Source organism: Cherax quadricarinatus, chromosome 20 (genome assembly GCF_038502225.1).
Source record: "Cherax quadricarinatus isolate ZL_2023a chromosome 20, ASM3850222v1, whole genome shotgun sequence".
Classification (NCBI taxonomy): domain Eukaryota; kingdom Metazoa; phylum Arthropoda; class Malacostraca; order Decapoda; family Parastacidae; genus Cherax; species Cherax quadricarinatus.
The window spans coordinates 24019006-24043879 of record NC_091311.1 but is presented as its reverse complement, the minus strand read 5'-3'; the positions used below and the strand labels follow the sequence as shown (position 1 = coordinate 24043879).

The 24874-nt window shown below is 38.0% G+C and overlaps 1 protein-coding gene across 1 annotated transcript in view; it reads right to left on the bottom strand.

Moving 5' to 3' along the window:
* Positions 1–520: 520 nt before the first annotated feature.
* The window catches only part of LOC128700104 (uncharacterized), a 62600-nt gene continuing 38246 nt past the window's right edge, over positions 521–24874 (bottom strand). The window contains exon 4 of the mRNA XM_053793059.2: positions 521–2787. Within this exon, the coding sequence (XP_053649034.2) occupies positions 2123–2787 (665 nt within the window). The 3' untranslated portion in view covers positions 521–2122. The remainder of the gene's footprint in view (positions 2788–24874) is intronic.

Sequence of the window (24874 nt, the reverse complement as noted above, 5' to 3'; positions counted from 1 at the left end):
TCGCTTTTGTGATATTAATTGCTCAAACTTTATGCTATAAGTCAAATCTTACTCTCAGGTTAATTTCATATCATAGTGACTATCTATCCTTTAAAGGTTGTTTACCACTACTTAATTTAGTCCCTTTTTACATTTCTCCTGAAATAATTTTCTATATACCAATACATTGTACCGCCCTTTATTCAGTAACTGCTATACTCATTAGTTTTAATAACAATTAAAGGGTCAGTTTCAGGTGTTTTAATATTTTTCCCTCTTGTCCATATAGTCACATTTATTAAAATAATCCAGGTGCTATTGACTATCTCAGGTGCTACTGTTTTTGTTTTTTTAATTCATTCTTTGATTATTATATTCACTAGCTCCTTTATTTTAGCTGTAAATATCTACCGTAGTTCATAAGCTCACATTTTTTAAAATAATTAAGGTGCTATTTAGATCCCAAAATGTATAACTGAATTATCTATTCTATAATAATCCATAGTTGTTCTATATTTTTAAAAGTTTTAGAATAATTACATAGTATTATTCCTAAGTCTAGTTGTAGATTCAGTATAACTCTTATATTATTTTACTCAGAAAATCTAGTTTGTAAAATTACTCTCATCTTATGACTACAGACATAGATCCTGATGTAAACTTTTTACAAAATGAATTACATGAATCAACCAGTAACTGTAATTACTACACAGCAGACCAAGCAAAGACATTACTCAGTGCAAACAATAACATAACCATCTTTAACTACAATGTCAGATCCTTGAGCAAACATTATGACGACCTCACAGCATTACTCAATTCCCTTCATTCCAATATATCAATCATCACACTCACAGAAACCTGGCTTAAGCCTGATATTACAGATTTCTATACCATTCCTGGCTACATGTCCATACACAACTGTAGAACAGACCAGCAAGGGGGAGGAACAGCTATATACTACTCAAATCAACTCGAATGTATCAATAAATCTTGCACAAGGGATGAACATGGAGAATATATCATAGCCAAATTTAAATCAAAAGACCTGCAAAAAGCCCCTCACAGTTATAAACATCTACAGAGTACCACAGTCAAACATTTACCACTTTAGTTACAAACTAGGAAACATGATTACTGATGCACACATGAATAAAGACCACCTGCTACTAACAGGTGATTTCAACATAAACATACTATACGACCAGGACCCACAAGTAACCGAATTCACAAACACTATAAGCAACTGCCTGTTGCTACCAGCAATATCTAAACCTACAAGAATCACCGAGACAAATATCTCCTTAATAGACCACATCTGGACAAATGCCATATCCCCTTTAAAATCAGGCATAATCACAGACAACACTACAGACCACTACCCAACCTTTCTCATAACTAATCTGGGCAAATTGCCACAAGACATTATTAAAGCAACCTTCAGACTACATGACAAGACAGCTGTTAACAACTTTATAGCAGCTATGAATAACATCGATTGGCAAAATGAGCTCGAAACATATACAGACATAAATGAATGTATAAATAATTTTCTAAAAAAGCCCAATGCCTCTACAACAAACATTGCCCCCAAAAACAAAAAGTATATGGGTGGAAGGTAAAGTAGTGTGGAATGAACAGACAAATTTTACATTAAGTTAATAAGTAAGTTTATTCAGGCATACACAAATACAATTGCACAGATTATCATACATAGCAGCATATGCATAGGGAATCTAGGATAACCCAAAAAAGCCAGACAAAGTGACTTATTTCCATTGGGGTCCTTCATATTAAACCCAATTTAATATTATCCATTGCTAAATAATAAAAGTTGTTTCTATATTCTATGTACTCTAGATTATATTCTATAAACTGTAGTTTATATTTGAAACTGGACACATTGTATGTTGATTAATATAATATATTGCTGTGCATGAAGACTTGATAAAACACGGCAGTAATAAGAGTACGAAATAATTATCACAGTAACTTATATAGTTCAGCAGGGAACCACACTATAACTCATAACAATTTCAAAGATTGTTATTATAATCATGGAAGAGCGCTACACCCGTACAGACTAAGATTACCTTCACTGGAGAATTCTGTTCATGATCACATTCTCTGACAGTCTCCCTCATCAAGTTTGTTGACAGAATGAGTCATATGAATCATAAATGCTGTTGTTGCTAGTGTGGCTACCAGGTGATACTTCATAGTCTGTAACACTCTCATATACATGGTCATCGAGAGAAGAGCGTATCTGCACCTTGGTTGCTGATGGCTGCACACCAGTCTTCCTTGGAAGTGTTCTGTATTCAAAATTTCCACATCGTACCGTTGTGCTTAAATTCCCACTACTAATATTTACATCATTGCTCTCTCCAGCACCATCAAATTCAGGTAGAAACCGGACCGCTTTGTACTGTAGAAGCAAACGGTCGTTTAATACACAACACCGAGGTGCACAAGGTGATTCTGAGAGGATGGTTCTGATGCCCAGTGATCCAAGATGCAAGACTTGACTCTCAGTGCCTAACCCAGGTGTTGAAGGAGATGCTTCGGGAGATGTAGGTGCAGGTGTGTGCATGATGTTGGAGGCAGAACACTGTAGGTTCTCTTGCTGCCTGTGTGTTTTGATAATGATCTCTTTGATGACGAACTTCAGTCCCAACAACACCATAGCGATGGCTCCGGCGACACCACAGAACATCCACACAACATTGTTGTTACCTTCGTTATTGTCACTGTCGGTATCCTGGAGCGAATCACTGCTGTTAGTCACTGGCGTCTGTGTTCCTTCTCCTGCAATGGATATTATTATAGTTTTTATAAGATTATCATGTAATAAAAAGGATCAAGAAATTGCCAAGAATTTTCTTTCAGATTCCTTTCTAAAACAGAGGACAAATAAATCTATGAACCTTATTTCACAAGATTTATATATGAGGCATTTGAAGTTAAATATTATTAATAAATACAATATACAAAAGACTACCCATTAAAAAGCAATTTATTATTATATGAAATAATTAAAGAAAATTTCTCTTGTGAAATATAGTGGAAAATAGTTTTTAGCAGTAGACACTTTGGGAATACTTTCAGCAGCAACTGGAAAGTTCATTTAGACGACGTTTCCTTTTCGCAGCAGACTTTTTCAAGTCTGCTGCGAAGTAGTGCATTTAAATTTTTAGGTAGGAGAGAGCATTAAAAGGTGGTACAAAAAACAGTGGGTTAGTATTTGAGAAACACCCCGGTACGTCTACTGGTCACGTTAGGAAGATCTTGAGACTCGCTGGCATGTTAATGAATAAAACATATTTGCAATATTTGGTTATCTTCATTGTGGAAACATTTCGCCTGCACAACGGTCTTCTTACGAGGCGCCTCAGTTTCCCTGTCTCCTAATACCATTATTATTTTCCCCTATAATCTACCTTGTTCCTAATTACTATCGCATTTGGTTTGTCTACAACACAATCGTCCTCAAAGATTTGTTAAATTATACCATGAATTAAGGAAAGATCCTGGACTTCACCTTATGAAATCAGACAAAACAAATGAGATAGTAATCATGGACAAGGTAGATTACAGGGAAAAAATAATATATTATTAGAAGACAGGGAAATTGAAGTGCCCCTTAAGTCGAATGCTGAAAAATGGTACTGACTTATATGATTACAATATGGTTAGTTTTGATGTCACATCGTAATTCACAAACGTCCCAGTTGATGATTTACTAAGTTTCCCATCAGAAGACTTCTGTAATTATGATGACCAATGTTCGTATCAACAGTTATTGATTTATTAAACGTTGTGTTGTTGATGTAAAGTGTGTTTAATGGAGAGTTTTACATTAAAAAATTGGTATGGCAACGGGAAATCTTCTCTCACCAGTCCTCAGCAAACCAGACTGCTTAACAGAATTTTTCCTGATAAAGCTAAATGGTACAGATATGTGGGTGGCGTTCTATGTTTAATGCCTAAGAATATAGATATAAATCAATTCCTACTAAAATAAGCTATCCTAGCTCCATCCATAAAATTTGCTGCTTGAACAAAGTAACTCACTGTCATTTTTAGATACTTTAATTATTAAAAGAAACCAATAATTTAAATTCAAAATATACAAAAAATCAACAAATAACTGCTGTTATGTACACTATTATTCATCACTTTTGGACAGAGTTAAACGTTCTGTGTTCTCCTCCATGTTCTTGAGAACTCTGCGCATTTGCAGCTCAGATTTAGATTTTGCCACCGAAGTGGCAAGTTTATTGTGGACCCCATATCCATCCTGTTGACGGTAGGGCAAGAGCATATGGATACACAAAAGGCCTAGGAACTAGGCCCCAAAGGGTTAACAGGAATACGTATGGATTTATATCTACATATCTATAGTTCAATTATCTGTTACAGGCAAATTTAGGAAATTTGCTTTGTATATCTGGTATCTTATTTTCATTAATAAGATATCTTGACATGTCACGTGGGTTATTATATTGTCTATCTCCGTCTTCCTCAATAAGTGGACAATTAAGCACATTGTGTTCAAGACAGTGACCATATGCCTGATCACATAATTTACATTTAGTTTGATCATCTGTGTGTCTCCCAAACTGCCAGAAGTACTTATAACCAAGCCTAAGTCTGGCCACTACAACATCAGTCAGTCTGTTCACATTGCAAGTTGCTCCATAAACATACTTATCTATAACAATCATTTTCATTATTTACTTCTCCCCTAATATTATTCCTAATGCTAGACACAGATATACCAAAGTTATATTCTACACTCTCCGTCTAGGTACTCTTCTTAGCTAACATATCAACTTTATCATGAAGGAGTAATCCAGTGTGTGATGGGATCCATAGCAATTGTACAATAGCAATTGTACATTAATTCCTTTGTCCCTGATTTTTGAGTATCTATACCTGGCTTCTCCAATGAGCATGTTGTTGGAGTCATTATATGAGTTAAGAGCCTTCAGTGATGACATAGAATCAGCAATGATGATAGAGTCTAGCTCAGTGTCATAGGTTAGCTTTAGCGCCATTAGGATAGCAAACAGTTCAGTTTGCAATGTAGACGCCCAGTTGTTAATTCTTATGCCTAGTTCAACAAGTCTATTATCGTTCTTAACTAGGGAAGTGGCAGCAAGAGCAGATGCAGCCCTGCCAGAAGACTCCTGTTTAGATTCATCAGTGTATATTACTTGTGATAACTTATTACTACCAGCTAGGCGAGAAATTTCTTCTTGAGCAGTTGCTTTAACAAGTGATTTAAGGAAGGGATTAATAGCAATGAGCTTCTTGGGAGGGACTTGCAGGTATGTGATATTAAATGAACACATCTTTCATGGAGGGGTGAAATGCTCTTGTTGTCTACAGTGATACAGTTCATACAGGTTATAAAACTTAATGCAATTGCACGTTTTCACAATCCATTTAGATCTGTGTGTATTTACTTCTAGACACTTGGTAAGGTTCATTATGACAGTGTCTGGTTCATTGTGACAGTGTCTGGTTCATTTCTTAACATTATAATACCGAGTACAGTGTTAATCTCAACAATCCTATCATTGATACTAGAAATACCTAGCTTCTTCCTCATATTAAGAACCTTTGTAGATTTGGGACAACCGAGAATAATTCTGAGAGCTTCATTTTGCATTAACTCCAAATGTCGGAGGGAACTTTTTCTAGCTAATATCAATATGGGAGCAGCATAATCAATTAAGGACCTAACATAGGCTATGTACATCATTCTCACGATTCTCACATTAGCACCATAGTTGGGGTTGTAACCAGCAACAGTTTTGAGAGCATTTAGCCTATCTTTGCATTTCTTATTTAGTTGTGGTATAGTGGATTTGTTAAAGGGTACATCTACACCAAGATATCTGTAAGTTTTAACGTAGCTGATGTTTTCACCCTGCAAATAGATGGGTGGGGGATGTCGTTTGCTTGTTAATATCTTTGTTTTAGAGGAAGATATTATGAGACCTAGTTGATTACAAATTGCTTGAACTTCATTAAGTATTGTATTCATCTTCTTATGCCCTGTTGTGTGGATCATGATGTCATCAGCATAGCTTATAGCTATATGTTTAGGTGAGGCAGGTAGAACATTTAGGAGAGCATTAATCAGAATATTAAATAGCATGGAACTGAGAACTCCTCCCTGTGGTGTACCTAGGGACACTTCTCTAGACTCACTTTTAAAGTCTTGGTAGAGGACAGAGGATACTCTATTTGATTTTCAGCTCAGAGTTCATAGATGAGGAAATACTGAAGAGTTATGAAATAGCATTTGATGTAAAATATCCAATTTTCATTGGCTTTTTTTTTTTAAATTACAATACATTTTATAATCCTAGAATGGATAAGGAACTATATTCAACCAAGAATATGATGGTTCTGCCATGTCCTGAAAACTTTCTTGATATACCTTCTCTATTTAAGAACTGCAAAATTCTAGTTGCATTTAAAATTCTTGATATAGTAATACAAAACAATATAAATATATATATATATATATATATATATATATATATATATATATATATATATATATATATATATATATATATATATATATATATATATATATACATATATATATATGTAGGCGACTAGTATGAGGCGACTAAAATGCCGGGAGCAATGGGCTAGTAACCCCTTCTCCTGTATACATTTACTAAAAAAGAGAAGAAGAAAAACTTTATAAAACTGGGATGCTTAAATGTGCGTGGATGTAGTGCGGATGACAAGAAACAAATGATTGCTGATGTTATGAATGAAAAGAAGTTGGATGTCCTGGCTCTAAGCGAAACAAAGCTGAAGGGGGTAGGAGAGTTTCAGTGGGGGGAAATAAATGGGATTAAATCTGGAGTATCTGAGAGAGTTAGAGCAAAGGAAGGTGTAGCAGTAATGTTAAATGATCAGTTATGGAAGGAGAAAAGAGAATATGAATGTGTAAATTCAAGAATTATGTGGATTAAAGTAAAGGTTGGATGCGAGAAGTGGGTCATAATAAGCGTGTATGCACCTGGAGAAGAGAGGAATGCAGAGGAGAGAGAGAGATTTTGGGAGATGTTAAGTGAATGTATAGGAGCCTTTGAACCAAGTGAGAGAGTAATTGTGGTAGGGGACCTGAATGCTAAAGTAGGAGAAACTTTTAGAGAGGGTGTGGTAGGTAAGTTTGGGGTGCCAGGTGTAAATGATAATGGGAGCCCTTTGATTGAACTTTGTATAGAAAGGGGTTTAGTTATAGGTAATACATATTTTAAGAAAAAGAGGATAAATAAGTATACACGATATGATGTAGGGCGAAATGACAGTAGTTTGTTGGATTATGTATTGGTAGATAAAAGACTGTTGAGTAGACTTCAGGATGTACATGTTTATAGAGGGGCCACAGATATATCAGATCACTTTCTAGTTGTAGCTACACTGAGAGTAAAAGGTAGATGGGATACAAGGAGAATAGAAGCATCAGGGAAGAGAGAGGTGAAGGTTTATAAACTAAAAGAGGAGGCAGTTAGGGTAAGATATAAACAGCTATTGGAGGATAGATGGGCTAATGAGAGCATAGGCAATGGGGTCGAAGAGGTATGGGGTAGGTTTAAAAATGTAGTGTTAGAGTGTTCAGCAGAAGTTTGTGGTTACAGGAAAGTGGGTGCAGGAGGGAAGAGGAGCGATTGGTGGAATGATGATGTAAAGAGAGTAGTAAGGGAGAAAAAGTTAGCATATGAGAAGTTTTTACAAAGTAGAAGTGATGCAAGGAGGGAAGAGTATATGGAGAAAAAGAGAGAGGTTAAGAGAGTGGTGAAGCAATGTAAAAAGAGAGCAAATGAGAGAGTGGGTGAGATGTTATCAACAAATTTTGTTGAAAATAAGAAAAAGTTTTGGAGTGAGATTAACAAGTTAAGAAAGCCTAGAGAACAAATGGATTTGTCAGTTAAAAATAGGAGAGGAGAGTTATTAAATGGAGAGTTAGAGGTATTGGGAAGATGGAGGGAATATTTTGAGGAATTGTTAAATGTTGATGAAGATAGGGAAGCTGTGATTTCGTGTATAGGGCAAGGAGGAATAACATCTTGTAGGAGTGAGGAAGAGCCAGTTGTGAGTGTGGGGGAAGTTCGTGAGGTAGTAGGTAAAATGAAAGGGGGTAAGGCAGCCGGGATTGATGGGATAAAGATAGAAATGTTAAAAGCAGGTGGGGATATAGTTTTGGAGTGGTTGGTGCAATTATTTAATAAATGTATGGAAGAGGGTAAGGTACCTAGGGATTGGCAGAGAGCATGCATAGTTCCTTTGTATAAAGGCAAAGGGGATAAAAGAGAGTGCAAAAATTATAGGGGGATAAGTCTGTTGAGTGTACCTGGTAAAGTGTATGGTAGAGTTATAATTGAAAGAATTAAGAGTAAGACGGAGAATAGGATAGCAGATGAACAAGGAGGCTTTAGGAAAGGTAGGGGGTGTGTGGACCAGGTGTTTACAGTGAAACATATAAGTGAACAGTATTTAGATAAGGCTAAAGAGGTCTTTGTGGCATTTATGGATTTGGAAAAGGCGTATGACAGGGTGGATAGGGGGGCAATGTGGCAGATGTTGCAAGTGTATGGTGTAGGAGGTAGGTTACTGAAAGCAGTGAAGAGTTTTTACGAGGATAGTGAGGCTCAAGTTAGAGTATGTAGGAAAGAGGGAAATTTTTTCCCAGTAAAAGTAGGCCTTAGACAAGGATGTGTGATGTCACCGTGGTTGTTTAATATATTTATAGATGGGGTTGTAAGAGAAGTAAATGCGAGGGTCTTGGCAAGAGGCGTGGAGTTAAAAGATAAAGAATCACACACAAAGTGGGAGTTGTCACAGCTGCTCTTTGCTGATGACACTGTGCTCTTGGGAGATTCTGAAGAGAAGCTGCAGAGATTGGTGGATGAATTTGGTAGGGTGTGCAAAAGAAGAAAATTAAAGGTGAATACAGGAAAGAGTAAGGTTATGAGGATAACAAAAAGATTAGATGATGAAAGATTGAATATCAGATTGGAGGGAGAGAGTATGGAGGAGGTGAACGTATTCAGATATTTGGGAGTGGACGTGTCAGCGGATGGGTCTATGAAAGATGAGGTGAATCATAGAATTGATGAGGGAAAAAGAGTGAGTGGTGCACTTAGGAGTCTGTGGAGACAAAGAACTTTGTCCTTGGAGGCAAAGAGGGGAATGTATGAGAGTATAGTTTTACCAACGCTCTTATATGGGTGTGAAACGTGGGTGATGAATGTTGCAGCGAGGAGAAGGCTGGAGGCAGTGGAGATGTCATGTCTGAGGGCAATGTGTGGTGTGAATATAATGCAGAGAATTCGTAGTTTGGAAGTTAGGAGGAGGTGCGGGATTACCAAAACTGTTGTCCAGAGGGCTGAGGAAGGGTTGTTGAGGTGGTTCGGACATGTAGAGAGAATGGAGCGAAACAGAATGACTTCAAGAGTGTATCAGTCTGTAGTGGAAGGAAGGCGGGGTAGGGGTCGGCCTAGGAAGGGTTGGAGGGAGGGGGTAAAGGAGGTTTTGTGTGCGAGGGGCTTGGACTTCCAGCAGGCATGCGTGAGCGTGTTTGATAGGAGTGAATGGAGACAAATGGTTTTTAATACTTGACGTGCTGTTGGAGTGTGAGCAAAGTAACATTTATGAAGGGATTCAGGGAAACCGGCAGGCCAGACTTGAGTCCTGGAGATGGGAAGTACAGTGCCTGCACTCTGAAGGAGGGGTGTTAATGTTGCAGTTTAAAAACTGTAGTGTAAAGCACCCTTCTGGCAAGACAGTGATGGAGTGAATGATGGTGAAAGTTTTTCTTTTTCGGGCCACCCTGCCTTGGTGGGAATCGGCCAGTGTGATAATAAAATAAAAAAATAATATATATATATATATATATATATATATATATATATATATATATATATATATATATATATATATATATATATATATATATATATATATATATATATATATATATATATATATTCTTCACTACCAACAAGAACACCATGTTCGCCAAAGACTCTGCAATGGAACTGTCAAATACACCTGCGTTGACCCAGATAACTTCATACCATGACAAGTCCAGGATTTTGTAAAACAATTCATCGAAGAATTCGACAACTATGCACAACTCACGTCCTTACCGAAAGTAGTGTTTAAAAAGTTAAAGAATGGATCGGTCCAAATATGACAGTAAAATAAACTCCACGTGAACTCCTGCGCCTTTCTTCGCTCCCCATCTCCATCAAGCTTTCCGCTGCTAAATTAAGCCCTGGCTCTGGGGAGAATTCTTATTCATATATATATTGTTACGTTGTATCGTAATATTTCTTTGCTTTTATCATCCAGATAATATTACCTCGCTAGCTGCTTCGGTAATAGCTAAACAGAAGCCGCTGGATCGTCATAGTATTATCAGTCATCCTTCATCATTTGTGTATGTATGTACGGTTAAGTATAACAAGCTCGACTTTGTCCAAGAGTTGGGTTGTTTATGGCGTCATGATTTGGCGCCTTCTGTTTACCTGCCATTCACGAGGGTTGTTCCCGGCAGTCTCTCTCGGGCAAGCTCTGAGAACAGTCCTACTTAGCTTTGGCTCTTCCTCGTCTACCCTGTGAATGGGGAAACGGACCAACTCATCTATTCGAGGATTATTTTACAGTGTTCGCATACACCTCCCTAATGCAAGGACGAGCTTGGGAAATTGGTGTTTTCTCAGTTATTGGAAAAGTGGTACCTCTATCTGAGCTGTAAGGAAGTATATATAGTAATTTAAATAGTATGTACAAAGATTATTAAATTGGTATATTTTAAGCATTGAAATTGCTTAGTATTTAATGGGCCCAATTCATAAGAATTTGAATATACCATTATTGTATACTCTGAATGAAGATAAACATGTTCATTAAAGTTAACATAGTATAGACGGCTTTGTCTTGAGTTACCCCTTTTGATTAAGATTGATATAAACGAAACGTCAAGGAATTTGTTTCAATAACTGTATTAGAATAAAAGGAGACCCCCCCCTTTTTCTCCTTGAGAAGAAAACGTAACCCGGGGTAATTCTGAACCTTTTTAAAAAAGATCTATTCGTAATATATATATATATATATATATATATATATATATATATATATATATATATATATATATATATATATAAATATTATTTATTATTATTATCACACTGGCCGATTCCCACCAAGGCAGGGTGGCCCGAAAAAGAAAAACTTTCACCATCATTCACTCCATCACTGTCTTGCCAGAAGGGTGCTTTACACTACAGTTTTTAAATTGCAACATTAACACCCCTCCTTCAGAGTGCAGGCACTGTATTTCCCATCTCCAGGACTCAAGTCCGGCCTGCCGGTTTCCCTGAATCCATTCATAAATGTTACTTTGCTCACACTCCAACAGCACGTCAAGTATTAAAAACCATTTGTCTCCATTCACTCCTATCAAACACGCTCACGCATGCCTGCTGGAAGTCCAAGCCCCTCGCACACAAAACCTCCTTTACCCCCTCCCTCCAACCTTTCCTAGGCCGACCCCTACCCCGCCTTCCTTCCACTACAGACTGATACACTCTTGAAGTCATTCTGTTTCGCTCCATTCTCTCTACATGTCCGAACCACCTCAACAACCCTTCCTCAGCCCTCTGGACAACAGTTTTGGTAATCCCGCACCTCCTCCTAACTTCCAAATTACGAATTCTCTGCATTATATTCACACCACACATTGCCCTCAGACATGACATCTCCACTGCCTCCAGCCTTCTCCTCGCTGCAACATTCATCACCCATGCTTCACACCCATATAAGAGCGTTGGTAAAACTATACTCTCATACATTCCCCTCTTTGCCTCCAAGGACAAAGTTCTTTGTCTCCACAAACTCCTAAGTGCACCACTCACTCTTTTTCCCTCATCAATTCTATGATTCACCTCATCTTTCATAGACCCATCTGCTGACACGTCCACTCCCAAATATCTGAATACGTTCACCTCCTCCATACTCTCTCCCTCCAATCTGATATTCAATCTTTCATCACCTAATCTTTTTGTTATCCTCATAACCTTACTCTTTCCTGTATTCACCTTTAATTTTCTTCTTTTGCACACCCTACCAAATTCATCCACCAATCTCTGCAACTTCTCTTCAGAATCTCCCAAGAGCACAGTGTCATCAGCAAAGAGCAGCTGTGACAACTCCCACTTTGTGTGTGATTCTTTATCTTTTAACTCCACGCCTCTTGCCAAGACCCTCGCATTTACTTCTCTTACAACCCCATCTATAAATATATTAAACAACCACGGTGACATCACACATCCTTGTCTAAGGCCTACTTTTACTGGGAAAAAATTTCCCTCTTTCCTACATACTCTAACTTGAGCCTCACTATCCTCGTAAAAACTCTTTACTGCTTTCAGTAACCTACCTCCTACACCATACACTCGCAACATCTGCCACATTGTCCCCCTATCCACCCTGTCATACGCCTTTTCCAAATCCATAAATGCCACAAAGACCTCTTTAGCCTTATCTAAATACTGTTCACTTATATGTTTCACTGTAAACACCTGGTCCACACACCCCCTACCTTTCCTAAAGCCTCCTTGTTCATCTGCTATCCTATTTTCCGTCTTACTCTTAATTCTTTCAATTATAACTCTACCATACACTTTACCAGGTATACTCAACAGACTTATCCCCCTATAATTTTTGCACTCTCTTTTATCCCCTTTGCCTTTATACAAAGGAACTATGCATGCTCTCTGCCAATCCCTAGGTACCTTACCCTCTTCCATACATTTATTAAATAATTGCACCAACCACTCCAAAACTATATCCCCACCTGCTTTTAACATTTCTATCTTTATCCCATCAATCCCAGCTGCCTTACCCCCTTTCATTTTACCTACTGCCTCACGAACTTCCCCCACACTCACAACTGGCTCTTCCTCACTCCTACAAGATGTTATTCCTCCTTGCCCTATACACGAAATCACAGCTTCCCTATCTTCATCAACATTTAACAATTCCTCAAAATATTCCCTCCATCTTCCCAATACCTCTAACTCTCCATTTAATAACTCTCCTCTCCTATTTTTAACTGACAAATCCATTTGTTCTCTAGGCTTTCTTAACTTGTTTATCTCACTCCAAAACTTTTTCTTATTTTCAACAAAATTTGTTGATAACATCTCACCCACTCTCTCATTTGCTCTCTTTTTACATTGCTTCACCACTCTCTTAACCTCTCTCTTTTTCTCCATATACTCTTCCCTCCTTGCATCACTTCTACTTTGTAAAAACTTCTCATATGCTAACTTTTTCTCCCTTACTACTCTCTTTACATCATCATTCCACCAATCGCTCCTCTTCCCTCCTGCACCCACTTTCCTGTAACCACAAACTTCTGCTGAACACTCTAACACTACATTTTTAAACCTACCCCATACCTCTTCGACCCCATTGCCTATGCTCTCATTAGCCCATCTATCCTCCAATAGCTGTTTATATCTTACCCTAACTGCCTCCTCTTTTAGTTTATAAACCTTCACCTCTCTCTTCCCTGATGCTTCTATTCTCCTTGTATCCCATCTACCTTTTACTCTCAGTGTAGCTACAACTAGAAAGTGATCTGATATATCTGTGGCCCCTCTATAAACATGTACATCCTGAAGTCTACTCAACAGTCTTTTATCTACCAATACATAATCCAACAAACTACTGTCATTTCGCCCTATATCATATCTTGTATACTTATTTATCCTCTTTTTCTTAAAATATGTATTACCTATAACTAAACCCCTTTCTATACAAAGTTCAATCAAAGGGCTCCCATTATCATTTACACCTGGCACCCCAAACTTACCTACCACACCCTCTCTAAAAGTTTCTCCTACTTTAGCATTCAGGTCCCCTACCACAATTACTCTCTCACTTGGTTCAAAGGCTCCTATACATTCACTTAACATCTCCCAAAATCTCTCTCTCTCCTCTGCATTCCTCTCTTCTCCAGGTGCATACACGCTTATTATGACCCACTTCTCGCATCCAACCTTTACTTTAATCCACATAATTCTTGAATTTACACATTCATATTCTCTTTTCTCCTTCCATAACTGATCATTTAACATTACTGCTACCCCTTCCTTTGCTCTAACTCTCTCAGATACTCCAGATTTAATCCCATTTATTTCCCCCCACTGAAACTCTCCTACCCCCTTCAGCTTTGTTTCGCTTAGGGCCAGGACATCCAACTTCTTTTCATTCATAACATCAGCAATCATCTGTTTCTTGTCATCCGCACTACATCCACGCACATTTAAGCATCCCAGTTTTATAAAGTTTTTCTTCTTCTCTTTTTTAGTAAATGTCTACAGGAGAAGGGGTTACTAGCCCATTGCTCCCGGCATTTTAGTCGCCTCATACGACACGCATGGCTTACGGAGGAAAGATTCTTTTCCACTTCCCCATGGACAATAGAAGAAATAAAGAAGAACAAGAGCTAGAAAAAGGAGAAAAACCTAGATGTATGTATATATATATATGCATGTGCGTGTCTGTGAAGTGTGACCAAAGTGTAAGTAGGAGTAGCAAGATATCCCTGTTATCTAGCGTGTTTATGAGACAGAAAAAGAAACCAGTAATCCTACCATCATGCAAAACAGTTACAGGTTTTTGTTTCACAGTCATCTGGCAGGATGGTAGTACTTCCCTGGGTGGTTGCTGTCTACCAACCTACTACCTATATATATATATATATATATATATATATATATATATATATATATATATATATATATATATATATATATATATATATATATATATATATATAACTCATTGCCTTTTCTAGATGTTTTAATTATTAAGGGTAATAATGAATTCAAATTTAAAATTTACAGAAAACCTACAAATAACTGTTCCTATGTCCACTATTATTCCTCGCATCAAGATAGAGTCAAACTGTCTGTTTTCTCATCAATGTTTTTGAGAGCTTTACGAATTTGTAGTCCAGAGTTCATAGATGAGGAAATATCCAAAATTTATGAAATTGGTAATGATTTAAAATACCCAAGAAATGTAATTGATAAATCTTTTAAAGTTGTTAGAAATACTTTTTACAATCCAAAAAGGGACAACCAGCCTTATTCAACTAAAAATATGTTGGTTCTCCCTTACCATGAAAACTTGGTTGATATGCCTTCTCTTCTTAAGACTTTTAATATTAAAGTTGTATTCAAAAATCTTGATACAGTAAAAAAACTTTTGATAAAGAATTCCCTCCAAAATGCTGATGGATGTGTCTATAAGATTCCTTGTAAAATTTGCGATAAAGTTTATTACGGTCAAACTGGTAAAAATCTCGAACTAAGATTAAAACAACATAAATATAGCATTAGAACTGGACAAGATTCCAATGCTCTATTTATTCATGTAAGAGATTTTAACCATCCAATTGATTTTCAAAAAGTTGAGAAAGTAGTATCAAGCAAGTCCATGGTCGACAGGAATATAATTGAATCTTGTTTCATAAAAAGCAGTTTTGACAATAATATGAATATTTCCTTTGGTTTATATAAATTAGATCCATTTATAATTAATAGAATTTGGGAAGAATTTAATAATACACTGGACAAATAATTTTTAAATTTTCTTGGGTAGAATAGTTTGTGGGTGAGTTGTGCAAAGGACCTGTCCAGTTGGGTCGGCGCGCGTCAGGTGTTTAACCATTGTGGGATCTGATAGTGAGGTGCTGGCCAGACCCTTTATATAGCTTCCTTGGATGCTTTACTTTCATAGTTCCTTGATAATGTGAGTAGTCACGAAAGCGCTTGGAATTTCTCTGTTCTTTCAGAGTGGTTGTTTTGCATATATATGTGTGTGTGTGTGATAGTCGACTTTAATTTCCTTTTCAGAGGTGTGAGAGTCTTACTCTTAATTAGTGGTTAAACGAAAAGCCTAAAGCCTACCGTGAAAGCAAAATGTATCAAAAACAATGATCACTGGTGATGTAGATTTGCCTCTGTCAAGACATAATTAGTGTGCTATCCGTTCTTAGCTACCTGAGATTGTGATGTTGGTTTCCCTCGACTATGAGCACCTACATCTTCAACATAAGGCAGAGTTAAGGGAATCAAGAAGAGAAATTCAACGACTGGATGCTAGTTGGAACCGAAGAAATGAAGCTGAAGAAGGTCCAGGAGACTGTTGTGTGAAGACCAGCAACTCTTTTTCCTTGTTATCAGACGAATGTGAATCGACCATCCAAGATTTTCCAACGAAGCCAATTCTAACAAGGACCATTGTTAACAACACAGCAAAGCCAGCCAGTGAAGACATGCCAGCAAAGACCATCTCTACAAAGACCATCGAGAACGTCATGATGAACACTGTCACTGAAGGTAAGAGCATTGCTATAGTTGGGGACAATCAGGTTAAGTATATGTATAAGGCGTTTTGTCTTAGAGATAGGAAGAGGAGGGTGTGTTTTCCTGGGGCTGGGATGGAGGATATTGTTAGCCATCTGGATAACATCATAAGAGGTAATGGGAGCAATCATATTATGTCTCAGCTGGAGGCAACGATGTTGACAGGCATAAGAGTGTGGACCTGATTAGCAGGTACATGTCAGCAATAGACATAATTAGGAAGATGGGAGGGCGCTCTGTAATATGTGGCATTTTGCCATGGAGAGTAGTTGGAAATGAATGGTTGTCAAGGGTAATTGGTGTTAACTGCTGGCTAGAAAAACACTGTCAAGAAAATGCAGCACCATTTATAGACAGCTGGGACCTCTTCTATGGCAGAAATGACATGTATGCCAGGGAAGGGGTCCACTTATCTAGGTCTGGGGTGAGGGCACTGGCCAATGCAGTGAAGGGAGCTGTTAGGACTTTAAACTAGAAATAGTGGCATGGGTTTTTGTGGGAAAACAATGAACTATGATACAATAGAAATGAGCAGGAAGAACTCTCAGTGTAGCTATAGTTTTAGCTTCCCAGAAACCAGCTGTAGGCAGAATAAGGTAGAGTTATTCATGAATATTGGAAAGCCAGTGGGACTAGGTGATAAGGACAGTAATATAGTGACAGAGCAGGACTGAGCAGGGAGGGGAAAAAAAGAAGGGGGGTTCTAGAAATGTATTATACAAATAGTCGTAGCGCTACAAACAAGATGGACGATTTGAGATTAATTGCAAGTGTGATTAACATTGATTTATTTGCCACAATTGAGATGTGGTTTGATATGAAGAACCGGGACATGCCTGCTGAATGTCACATTCAGAATTTCTAGTTATTCCACGTTGATAGAAGACACGGGAAGGGGATTGGGATGACTATATATGTGCTACATACATGTGGGTACTAAAACTGAAAGAACACACAGAGTCTGTGTAGAATTTTCGTTAGGGTATGAAAATTAATTTTAGGTGTGATTTACCGTCCCCCAAACTTGGATAGGAACCTAGGGAGACTCTGGAAGGAAACTGTTAGGGCCTTAAGGCAAGATAACGTAGTAATTTTGGAAGACTAATTTTAGTCAAATAGATTTGAATTCATTGACTGGGAATCTTGAGTCAAACGACTTCCTGGAGGTAGTTCAAGACTGTTTTTTGGAGCAGTTTGTGACAGAACCAACGAGGGGAAATAACCTCCTTGATCTAGTTTTGGCTAACAAGAATACCTTTATTCTTAATCTAGAGATAACAGAGGAACTTGGCGCAAGTAACCACAAATCAATTGCCTTTATTATCGATTAGAAGTATGAAAGTAGGGAAAATTCAGTAACAGACCTAGATTTTCGCTTAGCAGATTACAATGGGCTTAGAGAATACCTTTCATCTTTGGATTGCGGTATCGAAGAGAACTATCAATATGAGTTTTCTCAGCACTATATACACCGCCCAAAGAACATTTATTCCGTTTAGATAAATGAAATCGAATAAAAATGCCTGAAATGGATGAACAATAGGCTTAAATATCTTTTAGGGCAGAAGCAAGAGTTTATAGATGTACCAAAATAGGTAAGGACCATCTCGTAGACCAATATACACACTAAACAGGGAACTTAAAAAAAGGATAAGAAAAGCAAAACGGGACTATGAAATTAAAATGGCGAATGAATAAAAAGCGAACCCGAAAGTTTTTTTCCAGGTATATAGAACAAAAGTTAGAGAAAATATAGATCCCTTAAAAATAACTCTGGGCAACTTACTGACAAGGAGAATGAGATGTGCACGACGTTTAGTACTTTATTTCCTCTCGGTTTTCACACAGGAAGACACTAACAATATCCCAGTAATTAATTTTTATAGTGGGTCTGAAGAAAAAAATTGTATAATATCACAGTCACTAGAGATATGGTAATCAGATTGACCGATTGAAGCAAAATATATCCCCGGGCCTTGATGAACTTTTTTTCAAGGTTCTTAAGGAGTGCAAAATGGAACTTTGTGAACCATTAGCTCACATTTTTAATATATCTCTTCAAACAGGCGTAGTGTCTGATATATGGAAGATGGCTAAGGTAATTTCTATTTTTAAAGTAGGGGAAAAGTTGCTACCGTCAAATTACCGGCCAATAAGCCTGACCTCAACTGTAGGCAAATTACTAGAGTCAATTATGACTGATATTATAAGAAGCCATCTTGATAAGCATAATTTGATCTATGATACTCGGCATGGATTCACGAGGGGCCGTTCCTGCCTAACAAATTTACTAACTTCAGTAAAGTTTTTGAGGATGTTGATCTCGAAAAAAAATTCAATATTATTTATTTGGATTTTAGTAAAGCGTTTGATAGAGTACCACATAAAAGACTGTTAAAGAAAGTGGCAGCTCATGGCACTGGGGAAAAAGTACAGTCATGGATCGAGGCGTGACTGACCAACAGGAAGCAGAAAGTGTGCATATATGGGGTAAAATCTGAATGGGGATCTATAACAAGTGGAGTTCCACAGGGAACAGTTTTATGCCCAATGTTGTTTATAATATACATTAATGGCGTTGACGAGGGAATAAATTCGCTGATAACATGAAGATAGGTAGGATAAGTGATTCAGAGAAAGATGTCACTGAACTTCAGGAGGATTTAAACAAACTCATGTCGTGGTCAGAGAAGATACAATTAGGTATCTTTCTGAATAAAGATACCTAACTGTTGCACATGTGTCTTACTTATTAATCTGTCGGTATTGTATACTATTTTGATATTCACTCTGCCAGACACTGCGACAATGGTATCCTGGTACAGAAAACACCTTCGACAACTCTTTCAAGTGAGAAGGGATGGATTTAAGTGGTGATCTGTACTTAGCTTTGTCAAGACGTGACTAATTTGCTCTCTGTTCTTAGCTGCCTGAGATCGTGATAATGGCTTCCCTCGACTATAAGCAGCTATATCTCCAGCTTAAGGCAGAATTAACAAAAGCAAGAAGAGAAATTCAATGACTGAAGGGTATGTGAAAGGATTATCCCCGAAACAGTGTCGCTGATGATCGGACTAATGAATGGATGCTAGTCGGAACTGAAGGGACGAAGCTGAAGATGAAGGCCCAGGAGACCGCTGTGAAAACCATTAATCTTTTTCCTTCTTAACAGACGAATGTGAATCGACCATCCATGATATTCCAATGAAGACAGTTCCAACAAGGACAATTGTTAACGATACAATGAAGCCAGCCAGTGAAGACATCCCAGCGAAGACCTTCTCTACTAGGACTGTCGAGAACGTCATGCACACCGCCAGTCGAAGTAAGAACATTGAGTTGGGACAATCAGATTGAGTTTATGGATAGGGCTTTTTGTCTTAGAGATAGAAAGAGAAGGCAGAGGGTATGTTTTCCTGGGGCTGGGATGAAGGATATTCTTAGCTGTCTGGACGACATCATGAGAGGAAATGGGAGCAATCCTATTATTTGTCTCAGTGCTGGAGGCAATGATATTGGCAGACCTAGGAGTGAGGATTTGATTAGCAGGTAAAGTTCAGCAATAGAAATAATTAGGAAGAAGGGTGGGAACCCTGTTATATGTGGTATTTTGCAAAAGAGAGGAGTTGGAAATGAATGGTTGTCCAGGGTAATTGGTGTTAATTGTTGTCTGGACAAACACTGTAAGGTAAATGCAGTAACATTCATTGACAACTGGGACCTCTTCTATGGCAGAAATGACATGTATACCAGGGATGGGGTTCACTTATCTAGGTCTGGGGTGGGGCCACTGGCCAATGCAATGGAGGGAGCTGTTAGGGCTATAAACTAGAAATAGTGGTACGGGTTTTGGGGGGCAAATAGTGAAGTCCCAGTGTAGTAATATTGCGACTTTTAGGCAGAATGAGGTAGATATTGGAAAGCCAGTGGCCCTAGGTGACAAGGACAGTAATATGTATAGTGGAAAAGCAGAAATGAGCAGCAAGGGGAAAGAGAAAGGAGGGTCTTCCAACTTATATTATACTAATAGTTGTAGTGCTAGGAATAAGATGGACGAGTTGAGATTAGTTGCAAGTGCGGGTAACATTGATGTATTTGCCATAACTGAGATGTGGTTTAATATGAAAAAATCGTTACATGCCTATTGAATGTCACCTTCAGGGTTTTAAACTGTTCTAAGTAGACAGAAGTATCATGAAGGGGGGTGGGGTGGCACTGTATGTCCTAGATCGCTTGAACTGTTGCATAAAAATGGTATAAAATCTGAAATAACACATACAGAGTCTGTCTGGATAGAATTTTCAGAGGGGCATGAAAAATTGATTTTAGGTGTGATATACTGTCCCCAAACTTAGATAGGAACCAAGGGAGACTACTATGGGAGGAAACTGTTAAGGCCACAAGACACGATAATGCAGTAATTCTAGGGGGCATTAACTTTACTCAGATTGATTGGAATTCCTTGACTGGGAATTTAGAATCTAACGACTTCTTAGAGGTAGTTCAGAATTGTTTTTTGAAGCAGTTTGTGACAGAATCTACAAAGGAAAATAAACTGCTTGACTTGGTTCTGGCAAACAAAGAAACCCTTGTTAATAGTTCAGAAATTACAGAGGAACTTGGCACAAGCGACCACAAACCTTTAACATTCAATTCAATTCAATTCAATTCAAGTTTATTCTCTATAAGGGTTACAATGTGGGGTTTACAGGTTTTGGGTATTGTGTGGTTTACATATTATAAAATACTAATTACAGAGGGGGCCACTAGGACACCTAGCCTGGGTAGGCATTTCGAGCAGACTTAGATTAATTCTTAACATTAAATCCTTACAGATTATGGTATTAAGGCTAAGTGACTACATCATAATTTGTGAGTTTAGCATTGTGAATGCTTTTGTTTTGGCACAATACAAGGTGTCTATATTGGATCATAGGCAAACTTATGACTAGTTAGGATTTATTATTTTAAGATTAAGATTAGTATTTCTGGGTTTATAGTCAGTGGGTGAGTGAGTGTAATTGTGAACCACCAGGTGGTTATCATGTAGTTAGTTGTCGGGGTGGATCAGGGAGATAAGATGTTTTCTAACTGTAGTTTTGAAAGTGATGAATGTGTCTGCAGTTTTAGAGTTTTCAGGTAGGGTGTTCCAGATTTTAGGTCCTTTGAAATACATTGAATTTTTGCAAAGGTTTAGTCGAACACGGGGAATGTCATAGAGATGTTTGTGTCTGGTGTTATGCCTGTGGATCCTGTCACAACTATCAAGAAAGCTTTTTAGGTCAAGGTTAATATTGGAATTTAAGGTCCTGTAGATATAGATTGCACAGTAGTAAGTGTGGATGTTCTGAACAGGGAGTAAGTTTAGATCTATGAAGAGTGGGGGGATGGGGTGTTGCCAATGATGGGATTTAGTGATTATTCTTACTGCGGCTTTTTGTTGGGTTATTATTGGCTTTAGGTGTGTTGCTGCAGTTGAACCCCAAGCACTGATAGCATAGGTGAGGTATGGATATATAAGTGAATGGTATAGTGTGATAAGGGCAGTTTGCGGTACGTAGTATCGTATCGTGGAAAGGATCCCCACCGTTTTGGATACTTTTTTTGTTATGTGTTGGATATGGGTGCTGAAATTTAGGTTGTTGTCGAGGTATAGGCCAAGGAATTTGCCCTCATTATGTCTGGCAATTAGAGTGTTGTCGATCTTAATGTTAAGTTGCGCAACACCTGTTCTGCTACCAAACATAATATAGTAGGTTTTGCCAGTGTTAAGTGTAAGTTTATTGGCTGCCATCCAAGTCGATATTTTAAGCAGCTATACACAAATAACCCGCACATAAAAGAGAGAAGCTTACAACGACGTTTCGGTCCGACTTGGACCATTTACAAAGTCACAGTGTGACTTTGTAAATGGTCCAAGTCGGACCGAAACGTCGTCGTAAGCTTCTCTCTTTTATGTGCGGGTTATTTGTGTATCGTTCCAGTCACGGTATTGTGCCTTTTTTTGTTATTTAAGCAGCTCCTCGTTAACAATGGTGTTGAGGGTGGCAAGATTAGGGTGGGAGATGACGTAAGTCGTGTCGTCAGCAAAGAGAATGGGTCCTATTTTTTAACATTGATTGGAAGTATGATAGTAGGGATAACTCACTAACAGTTCCAGATTTTTGCTTAGCAAATTACAATGGGCATAGAAAACACTTATTATCTGTGGACTGGGTAACAAAGAGAGCTATCAATATGATAGCTTCCTCAACACTATACATGCTGCCAAAGAAAGTTTATTCTATATGAAGAAATAAGATCGAAGAGAAATGGCCCGAAATTGATGAATAATAGGCTCAAATATCTTATAGGGCAGAAGAAAGGAATTTATAAGTGCATCAAAAGAGGTGAAGGTCATCTTATAAATCAATTTAATCACATTAAGAGGGAGGTTAAAAAGGGAATAAGAAAAGCAAAATAGGACTATAAAATTAAAGTTTCTAGGGATTCGAAAAGTAACTCAAAAAGTTTTTTCCAGGTTTATGGAACAAAAGTTAGAGAAAAGATGGTCCCTTTAAAAATAAGTCAGGGCATCTTACTGACAAGGAGAATAAAGTGTGCTCGATTTTTAATAATTATTTACTCTCAGTTTTCACACAGGACACTAACAATATCCCAATAATTAATTTTTATAGTGGGCCTGAATAATATAAATTATGTAATATCACAGTCACTAGTGATATGGTTATCAAACAAGTAGACCGATTGAAGCAAAATCCCCCGACCGTGATGAGCTTTTTTCAAGTTTTTTAAGGAATGTAAAAAGGAACTTTGTGGACCACTGACTAATATTCATAATATATCTTTTCAAACAGGTGTAGTGGTTGATATGTTGAAGATGACCAATGCAATTCCTATTTTTTTAAAGCAGGGGACAAGACGTTACCGTCCAATTACCGCTCAGTAAGCCTGAGCTCAGTTGCAAGCAAATTACAAGAGTCATTAATAGGTGATATTATAAGAAATCATCTTGATAAGCATAAATTGATTAATGATACTCAGCATGGATTCACGAAGGACCGTTCCTACATAACTAACTTACTAACGTCCTTCAGTAAAACTTTTGAGGCTGTTGATCATGATAAAGAATTTTTATATTGTTTATTGGGATTTTAGTAAGGCTTTTGATACAGTTCCGCACGAGAGGCTGTTAAAGAAGGTGGCATCTCATGGCACTGGGGGAAAAGTGCTGTTATGGATCGAGTCATGGCTCACGAACAGAAAGCAGAGAGTGTGCATAAATTGGATTAAATCTGGGTGGGGATTTGTAACAAGCGGCATTCCACAGGGATCAGTTTTAGGCCCGTTGTCGTTTATAATATACATGGTATAAACCTTGGTAATAAATACCGTCAAGTTGATTTAGAAAAACACTTAAGCAAACACTAGAACATATTTATTAGAAAACTTTTCGGTCCTGGTATCTTGATCAGTTCTGACAGACAGAGATTGAAAGACAGTATATACGAGCCCCGTGAGGGCGTGGACTATGACTAGGCCTGGGGACAGTTGGTCCCAAAGATGATGGGGTACTTGTACCTCCTCCCATGGGAGACTTAGGTCTCGAGACACTCCCCAGATAGGGAGCCAGGGCCGGGTCACCACTACTTGGAAAAGACCCGGGCCGGGAGAATACCGGCGAATAAGAAAAAAAAAGTATATATAGGCGGATAGTGAGGTGTGAGTGATTCATGGTGACCTGAAGAATGCCACAGAAGAAGACGAATGTCACAGCCCTCTTTACCAACGTTCCTACTGATGCTGCAATAAATATTCTGAGACAGAGGCTCACTGAAAACCATGACCTCCCTTTACCTCTTCTAGATTTAATCAGTCTAGTGGATCACTGTGTTAATTTCAACTTCAAGTATCAGGACAACTGTTATAAACAAAGCTTTGGGATGGCAATGGGCAGCCCGCTCAGTGCTGTGCTTGCCAACCTCTTCATGGAAAACCTAGAGACAGAGAAATTCAGCAGCCTCATTCCCAACACCGTTACCTGGCTAAGATACGTTGATAATATATTGATTTTCTATCCGAGGCGTCTCAATATCCAGGCCTTTCTCAATAAGATCAATGCAGCCGAACCATCAATAAAGTTTACACCTGAACTCGAAAAAGATGGCAAACTTCCTTTCCTCGACGTTCTCCTGTGCAGATCTCCCGACATTGACAAACTTCTCTTCAAAGTGCATAGAAAACCTACCAACAAGGACGATCATAATTATACACTTCCATTCACACCAAGACACCCGCACTAAAAGAGGAGTCCTCATTGGCTTCTTTTTGAGAGCTCTTCGCATCTCCAGCCCTTGTTTTCTTGAAGATGAATGTATTCACATAACACAAGTCTGTACATGTCTTCAGTT